At 45.7% G+C, this 9,274-nt stretch overlaps 1 protein-coding gene across 2 annotated transcripts in view; it reads left to right on the plus strand.

Annotated features, from left to right (window-relative positions):
- Window positions 1-9,274, plus strand: part of LOC123980621 (protein quaking-B-like) — a 24,883-nt gene that overhangs the window by 719 nt on the left and 14,890 nt on the right. Inside the window, exons 2-4 of one of the 2 annotated variants that reach the window (XM_046065117.1) lie at window positions 4,734-4,870; window positions 5,602-5,718; window positions 6,622-6,711. In XM_046065117.1, coding sequence (XP_045921073.1) covers window positions 4,734-4,870; window positions 5,602-5,718; window positions 6,622-6,711 — 344 coding nt within the window. The remainder of the gene's footprint in view (window positions 1-4,733; window positions 4,871-5,601; window positions 5,719-6,621; window positions 6,712-9,274) is intronic. The other variant, XM_046065118.1, reaches the window with a different exon arrangement.

The raw sequence follows: 9,274 nt of genomic DNA on the forward strand, positions 1-9,274 counted from the left end.
AAACCCCCCCCCCCCCCCCCCGTGGTGTGAAATCACTTTAATATGTGCAAATTACAGATAAAAAAAACTACAGCTAGCTGGTTAAAAGCAGGAGGATTACAGACCTGTGTTGTAGAAATAAACCTGCCTGATGTTATTCTCAGACTTTTAAAACTGGAAATGTGAGCTTCTAACCTCAGACTTTCTGATAGTGAAGCTGCTGGTTGGCTGACGGGGGCGTCTTACCTCAAACATACTAATCTAGCATTTGACTACTTTTACTCTTTCTCTCTAAACAAACTTATCTAAAGGCTCCCGTTAAACTAAATATACATGTATAAATTAAACACTAAAAAAAATTGCTGAGATCAACTCAGGTCAGAATGGCTTTGATCAAATAACTTAAAACACTGCGATAAATCAGAGGAAATGTTTAGTTCAGTGAGACGAGAAGCAGCCAGAAGACAACAAATAGTGACATTTTGTGTTTTTTGGTAGAATTACAGTGGGGGGGGGGGGCACAGATTCACCTTAAAGGAGCTGGAGGCAAATTTAACAGTTTCTGTCTGCTGACTGTAAAAATCAGCTGAAAACTGAGAGAACCTTTAAACTAAAAGAGCTGACGGTGAAAGAGCAGTTCAAACTCTCTTTAAATCTCACAGTCTCGTCTCTGTTACAGCACCGTAAGTGGACCAGAACACCCTAAAACTCACTTCATACGCCATCAAGGTTTCTATAGAAATCACGAGCTGCCATCATGTGTTAGGAAACAGGTGAAGACACTAACCAGACAGTGGGGGGGTCAAAAACATGTGGAGCTGATAGAGAGAAGAAGAAGAAGAGAGGCCACACTCACTGGAAACATCTGCCAGTGTTTGTTTATTCTACAGAGAGACGAGAATGTTGTTTTAAATGCTCAGAAAATTCTACAGAGTTTGGTTGGTGGGGCTCAGGTGTTTCCTGAAGACGTCCTCAGTGGACAGTTGGTCTTAAAAGATTTATTGTTGGAGCTGTAGTTTCCAGCAGCACCTGAACGCACCGGACTGTATCCACTTCTTCTTCTTCTCTCTGGTCATGTATGTCTCTCTCAGTTTCACTCAGTGCAGCTATTCATCACTTAATTGGTCTAAAAATGAATTCAGAAGCTAAAATGAAATGAAGTGTGGAAGCAAAATCAATTTACCCATAATTCCCTGTTGCTGGCGTCGGTGCTGTAATGGGCTCTGCAGGCAGACAGAGTGATTAAAGAACAGCTTCATTAAGAAGTGCAACCCAGAGACGTGAAGGACGAATGTTTCTGAGCTGGAACAAAGACGCCTCCCAGAACCTGCTGCAGATATTCTGAGCTGAAGATGCTGATTATATTAAAAGGAAATATTCCTGACGCTGGTTGTCAAACAAACACGTCTTTAAAATACTGTTTTACAGGTGAACTCTTCTGTTCCTCTGTGATCCAGTCCTCACAGGGACCACATACTGTCTCTCCACTCCAGCCACGGTCCCTGTTCCCCCCTTCATTGCCATTTTCTACCCGTCCACCAGACGGTCACCTGATCACCTGACTGCCCCGCCCATCTACACACCTGTTCCCTCTCCTAAGCTCTGCACATAGTGGCCCGGTTCTATCCGTTCCCTGCCAGACCATCAGAGTTGCAATGTTGCCTTGTGCCTTTGCTTTCAAACCACCAGAACCTACAGAGTCCGGTCTGGACCTGCTGGACCTGATATGAAGAGGGCCCTGAGATAAGATTTAGTTCTCTATGAATAAAATTCTCCCAGCTATGCCTCCTATCAGTCGGGTCTCTCTCGGGTTTATCTGATGGCATCTTCAGTCTGGGTCAGAACCTCTCCTCCCTGCTGAAAGCAGTCCAGCCTCAGTGCTGCCCCCCCTCTTGAGTTGTCTGATGGTTCGTCACATTCCCTTTGAGCCAGCTGAGAGTCCTTCTCCTTCACTTCCCTGAACTGAGTTTTTGTTCTTCAGAAACTGCAGTCCTCCTGAAACCTCCTGCTGCTTCAGGACTGAGACAACCGGCCTGTTTTCTACCAGCAGGTTCTTTGGTTTCTGAACAAAACCTCGATCCACCACCTCCACAAAGGAGGTTAAGAACATGGTTCATTCTGAGTCCGTGTCTCCAGCCTCCCCCGAGATGCTGGAGGTATTCTGGAGGCCTTCAGCCAGACGTTCCCGCCTCATCCTGAGTGCGGATGAACTAGTCCATCAGGTTATCACCGCCAATTACTACTACAGCTTTACAACGGAAACCAATGACCTACATATCCAAAAAGGTTGAAGTCAAGGGCACTGAAGACGAACGAGTCGGTGGACATTGATTGGTTTGTTAGTGCTGCTGGCTGTTAAAACGACAGTCGTGGTCGTCGGAGTCACCTGAGTCTGAGCGACCGTCGTTCTCACATGAGGCCACATGTGAGCGTTTGGTCTCCTGGGAAGAGATAAAGGCCAGCGCTGAAGGTGGAGGAGAGGTGGTGTCTCAGACCTCTCCCCCTGTTGAGAGATGGTTTCTCTGCGCTTCTCTTTCAAACCGTCTGTCCTCCCTATTCAGAATATGTTATACATGTAAGTTATGCAATATTTTGATATTAAGGATCCTGGACTCTGATTGGCTGGACACGGTGGTCATCGTGTTCGTGTTACGTTCACAACACTAGATCAGGGGAATTCAATTAAAATTCAAAGAGGTCCATTTAGAGAACAGAAGTTAATGAAGCAAAGGTCAACCGAACATCAACTTGCGTTATCATTCAGTGGCCTTCCATAACGTTTAGCCTAGCTGGACCTACGTGTGTTTTTACTCAACAACTGACCCATAGACTGTGTTTAAAGGTCAAATCAGATCCTATCTCAACAATATTTACTGATAAATAATAACTATGCTAAGAATAAATTCTAAATTTAAGTAATCTAAAGGCAGCATTTAAAAAACATTTTGGAAATGTGCATCTGAAAATAAAAATTTTTTATTTGTTGCTTAATTTCAGAAAAAATAAAACAAAAATTGTAGCTTTGAGTGATTGAAGTTCAGTCTCAACCAATTTTGCAATTAACACTCTCACACTTTAATGCCTCCTCTTATTTTCCCTCTTATATAGCTACCACTTCCCTACTTTCTCTTGTCCAGTGAGAAACCTGAGCTCTGGCTACGATTGGAGATCCATGAGATACTCTGGTTTTGAACCTCCTGTGGGAAGAATGTACATGTGAGAATCTGTACGTTCTTGGTTAAAAGCCATGTGAAGTATCTTTCATCTCATCTCTTCCTCTGTGTATCTCACTCGCGGACTCGGGGCCGTTAACGGCTCTGGCAATGCTTCTCGGACTGCACAGATTTCATTGGCTGAGCAGCATCACATGAGATGACTGGAGTACATGCGATTGGTCTGTGAGTTTCCTGTGCCGCTAAACCGGTACAGTAAATGCTAGAAAAGCTGCGCAGGTTAAAATAGAAACACTCCATCATGAGATATTGATTCTCAATAATAGATCGGCTGTACGTCCGGGTCCGGTCTGGTTTCAGGGCTCACAAACTTAACCGATTTCTAATGAGTCTGTTCAGGTCCCTCAGCAGTAAACATGTTTAGTTAGTTCAGTTTAACCTGCAGAGGTTTTGCTCAGAAACAGTTTAGAGATTACTGCTGTTACTGGAAGTGTGAAGTCCAGAGCTCTCCGGGCTCCTGGTTCCCTCGGACAGAGCGGTCGGGGCTCCTGCTTCCCTCGGACAGAGCGGTCGGGGCTCCTGGTTCCCTCGGACAGAGCGGTCGGGGCTCCTGCTTCCCTCAGACAGAGCACTCCGGGCTCCTGCTTCCCTCAGACAGAGCACTCCGGGCTCCTGCTTCCCTCGGACAGAGCGGTCGGGGCTCCTGCTTCCCTCAGACAGAGCGGTCGGGGCTCCTGGTTCCCTCAGACAGAGCTCTCCGGGCTCCTGGTTCCCTCGGACAGAGCGGTCGGGGCTCCTGGTTCCCTCAGACAGAGCGGTCGTGGCTCCTGCTTCCCTCAGACAGAGCACTCCGGGCTCCTGCTTCCCTCAGACAGAGCGGTCGGGGCTCCTGCTTCCCTCAGACAGAGCGGTCGGGGCTCCTGCTTCCCTCAGACAGAGCGGTCGGGGCTCCTGGTTCCCTCAGACAGAGCGGTCGGGGCTCCTGGTTCCCTCAGACAGAGCGGTCGGGGCTCCTGGTTCCCTCAGACAGAGCACTCCGGGCTCCTGGTTCCCTCGGACAGAGAGGGCGGGGCTCCTGGTTCTTTATTTCTGTTTTAATCTTTACTTTAAACAGACAATGGCGTAGCTCGGCTGTGAGCTGATGTTGTGACTGGTGACATCAGAGAAGAAGTGGGACACTGGTCAGAGAAGCTACTTGTTGTCTGCGTCGTCAGCAGGAATTCATTTCCCGGTTTGCTCCATTTTACCGAGCAGCGTGACAACCTCATGGTCACTGTGGTGACAGCGAGCCAGCCTCCATGTTAGTTCAGACAGGAATACTGTGACAGTTGTTTGGCTTGCCAACACTGACTCTCTCAGTTTCAGCAGTCGAGTCAGAGACCCGGGTGTACGCCATGCTAGCTGACATGGGAAGGGGACTGAAACAGTTATCGGGCTGATGGGAACCACAGCGTCACATTATAACACTGTGCAATTTAGTTTAGAGACGTGAAGTCAGCGGTTTCCCTAATATCTAAATAACGTGGTAGAGATAAACAGCTGGAACATGTTATTATAGTTGTGTTAATGTGTGTGTTTCAGAGATCAGCCGTGTGAGGAAGGACATGTACATCGACACTCTGAACGGCTCAGAGAGGATCAGCGAGCTGCCGGACGCCGTCGGTCCAAACGTCCAGCTGCAGGAGAAACTCTACGTCCCCACCAAGGAGCATCCTGATGTAAGCACTAACAGGATTTATATTGACAGGTTTACTGATTATTAGTGATTCATCTTTGTGTGTTGAGGAGTCACATTGAAGCTAAACCACCTCAAAATATAACTAGACATTAACATGGACCCCCCCTCGTCCTACATGAGACCACGCCCCCTGGAACATCCCTACTCTGAAGCCAATCTGGGTCACATGATGCAAAGCGAGCCCCAAAAAACCCTTTCCCCATAGACCTACCTATACTAATAAACGTTACTTAAACATATCGTATAATAATAAACTCCAATACTTATAAACTTTATTTAAACATATCCTATAATAATAAACTCCTAGACTATTTCTCAGTCTGCATTCTTGTCTGTTTTTGTGTTCTTGTAAAATGTCATCAGTCTGCAGCCTGTTCCAATTCAAAAGTCAAATTCAAACATCTAGCCAAGTACAGTCAAATAACCTGATGTGTTCTCGCTCCGCCCGTTTTACCCAGCATGCATCAGGTGGTGATCGACAGATGTCAGTGAAAACTTTATAATGCCAGCTGATTAGCAAGTCATTGGTGACTGATCAATGATTACTGAGAGTTTGATGATGCTGCGTTTGAGTGCTGTTGGATTTTCCTCTCTCTGTCAGTGTTGTCTGCTGTGTCAGTCAGAAGCCAGCTGATCGGCTCAATGAGGGGGATACTGGCTCATTGATTGGCTGGTTGTCACCGTAACCAGAGTGTGATCTCTCTCTCCCAGTTTAACTTTGTGGGGAGGATTCTGGGGCCTCGAGGTCTGACCGCGAAGCAGCTGGAGGCGGAGACAGGATGTAAGATCATGGTGAGAGGGAGGGGCTCCATGAGAGACAGGAAAAAGGTAACGCAAGCTCACACACACACACAGACCTACGCACTTGTGTACCTGTGTACTTTTAGTACACTTTTACTTTTAGTTTATATTTCACCAAGAACGGTTAACATTCCCAGAAGTTTTATTGACACTCCCATTTTACCCAGGCTGCATCGGGTGGTAACTTGTCTGAACTAGACGGCGCAGATATTCCAGCATTCATTTTAGCATTCAAGCGAGTGGCAGGTAGCGGGAGAGAAAGACGCCAACAACAGAACATTTCTTACTATTTTTTTTTATGTTTTTTATCACTAAAGCAAGAAATAAGCTTTGGAGATTATAAAGATTGGCAGTTTTTGGAAAAAAAGGCAGAAAAACTAAGCAAGATGAGCATAAAATTGTCTTGTATGCAGATGATGTTTTGTTGTTCCTCACTAATTCTAGCACTTCTCTGCCAGAACTGATTGTGTTTGTTAATAGATTCAGGAGTTTTCCAGGTTATAATATTAATTTTGGGAAGTCAGTTGAACTATCAATAGACAGACTAAGAGAGAATAAACAAAATATTCAATTCCAGATAAATAGAGATGGTCTCAAATCTCTTGATATCTTTGTCCTGGATGAGTTGAAGCAGTTAACCAAACATAATACATTACCAGTAATAGCAAAGATTAAGAATGACTTACAAAGATGGTCTGTGCTTCGGCTCTCTATTATTTGTAGGATTGCATTGATTAAAATGAATGTATTACCAAGAATATTGTATCCTATAACAAAATGTTTTAGAAATTTGCACAGATATCTGAATTCATATGGGATAAAAAAAAAAAAAGACCAATATTTAAATTGGAAAAACTGCAGCTCTCTGTATCTAAAGGAGGCCTCTCCATGTCCAACTTCAATTCTGTACCAATGGGCTGCTGAATGAAGACATATGTTATACTGGATGAAAGAGGATTCTGGAGTTGTGCTGGAAGATTTAGAGATGACAGAGAATCCCCATCCCATCTTGCACCTGCGGTAATAAAAACGCACTTTCCTTCCTCGTGCCTGGACAAGGGATTTGTGGTGGTTTTGTGTCTCTGTGGTGGTTTTGTGTCTCGGTGCTGGTTCTGTGTCTTGGTGGTGGGTCTGTCTCTTGGTGGTGTTTTTGTCTCTTGGTGGTGATTCTGTGTCTTGGTGGTGGGTTTGTGTCTTGGTGGTGTTTTCGTCTCTTGGTGGTGGTTCTGTCTCTTGGTGGTGGTTTTGTGTCTTGGTGGTGGTTTGTCTCTCTGTGGTGGATTTGTGTCTCTGGTGGTTCTGTGTCTTGGTGGTGTTTTTGTCTCTTAGTGGTGGGTCTCTGACTCAGTGGTGGTTCTGTGTTTCTGCGGGGGGGTTGTGTCTTGATGGTTCTGTTTCTCTGTCATGATTTTCTGTCTCCTGCTGGTGATCTTGTGTCTCGTGGTAGTTTTGTGTCTTAGTGGTGTTTTTGTGTCTAAGTGATGGTTTTGTGTCTCAGTGGTGGTTCTGTGTCTCGGTGGTGGGTCTGTGTCTTGGTGGTGTTTTTGTCTGTCAGTGATGGGTCTCTGACTCAGTGGTGGTTCTGTGTCTCTGCTGGGGGGTTGTGTCTCGGTGATGATTTGTCTCTCTGTGGTGATTTGTGTCTTGGTAGTGGTTTGTCTCTCTGTGGTGGGTTTGTGTCTCTGTGGTGATTCTGGATCTTGGTGGTGGTTTTGTGTCTAAGTGATGGTTTTGTGTCTCAGTGGTGGTTTTGTGTCTTGGTGGTGGTTTTGTGTCATAGTAGTGGTTCTGTGTCTCAGTGGTGGTTTAGTGTCTTGGTGGTGGTTTGTGTCTCTGAGTTGGATTGGTTTCTCTGTGAGGGTTCTGTGTCTCAGTGGTGGTTTTGTGTCTTAGTGGTGGTTTGTCTCTCTGTGGTGGATTTCTGTCTCTGTCGTGGTTCTGTGTCTCAGCTGTGGTTTTGTGTCTTAGTGGTGTTTTTGTGTCTCTGTGTTGGTTCTGTGTCCTGGTGGTGGTTCTGAGTCTTAGTGGTGGTTGTGTGTGTCTTGGTGGTTCTGTGTCTTGGTGGTGGTTCTGAGTCTTAGTGGTAGTTTTTTGTCTTAGTGGTGGTTTGTCTCTCTGTGGTGGATTTTTGTCTCGGTCGTGGTTTGTCCCTCTGTGGTGGAATTGTGTCTCTCTGTTGGTTCTGTGTCTTTTGGTGGTGGGTTTGGGTCTTGATGGTGATTCTGTTTCTCTGTGGAGGTTCTGTGTCTTGTTGGTAGTTCTGTGTCTTGGTGGTGGTTTTCAGTCTCCTGCTGGTGGTTTTGTGTCTCGGTGGTAGTTTTGTGTCTTAGTAGTGTTTTTGTATCTCTGTGGTGGTTCTGTGTGTCTTGGTGGTGGTTCTGTGTCTCGGTAGTGGTTTTGTGTCTTAGTGATGGTTTGTCTCTCTGTGGTGGATTTGTGTCAACGTGGTGGTTGTGTGTCTGTCTTAATAGTGGTTCTGTGTCAGTGTGGTGGTTCTGTGTCTGTGTGGTGTTGTTGTGTCACGGTGGTGGCTCTGTGACTCAGTGGTGTATTTGTGTCTTGGAGGTGGATTTGTGTCTTGGTGGTGGTTTGTCCCTCTTGGGTGGTTTTGTGTCGTAATGGTAGTTCTGTGTCTCTTGGTGGTGGGTTTGTGTCTTGGTGGTGTTTTTTTCTCTCTTGTTGGTGGTTCTGTGTCTTGGTGGTGGATTTGTGTCTTGGTGGTGGTTCTGTGTCTTGGTGGTGTTTTTGTCTCTTGATGGTGGTTCTGTGTCTTGGTGGTGTTTTTGTCTCTTGTTGGTGGGTCTGTGTCTTGGTGGTGTTTTTGTCTCTTGATGGTGGTTCTGTGTCTTGGTGGTGTTTTTGTCTCTTGTTGGTGGTTCTGTGTCTTGGTGGTGTTTTTGTCTCTTGATGGTGGTTCTGTGTCTTGGTGGTGTTTTTGTCTCTTGTTGGTGGTTCTGTGTCTTGGTGGTGTTTTTGTCTCTTGATGGTGGTTCTGTGTCTTGGTGGTGTTTTTGTCTCTTGTTGGTGGTTCTGTGTCTTGGTGGTGTTTTTGTCTCTTGATGGTGGTTCTGTGTCTTGGTGGTGTTTTTGTCTCTTGTTGGTGGTTCTGTGTCTTGGTGGTGTTTTTGTCTCTTGATGGTGGTTCTGTGTCTTGGTGGTGTTTTTGTCTCTTGTTGGTGGTTCTGTGTCTTGGTGGTGTTTTTGTCTCTTGATGGTGGTTCTGTGTCTTGGTGGTGTTTTTGTCTCTTGTTGGTGGTTCTGTGTCTTGGTGGTGTTTTTGTCTCTTGATGGTGGTTCTGTGTCTTGGTGGTGTTTTTGTCTCTTGTTGGTGGTTCTGTGTCTTGGTGGTGTTTTTGTCTCTTGATGGTGGTTCTGTGTCTTGGTGGTGTTTTTGTCTCTTGTTGGTGGTTCTGTGTCTTGGTGGTGTTTTTGTCTCTTGATGGTGGTTCTGTGTCTTGGTGGTGTTTTTGTCTCTTGTTGGTGGTTCTGTGTCTTGGTGGTGTTTTTGTCTCTTGATGGTGGTTCTGTGTCTTGGTGGTGTTTTTGTCTCTTGTTGGTGGTTCTGTGTCTTGGTGGTGTTTTT

This window comes from Micropterus dolomieu, linkage group LG12 (assembly GCF_021292245.1).
Source record: "Micropterus dolomieu isolate WLL.071019.BEF.003 ecotype Adirondacks linkage group LG12, ASM2129224v1, whole genome shotgun sequence".
Taxonomy (NCBI): Eukaryota; Metazoa; Chordata; class Actinopteri; order Centrarchiformes; family Centrarchidae; genus Micropterus; species Micropterus dolomieu.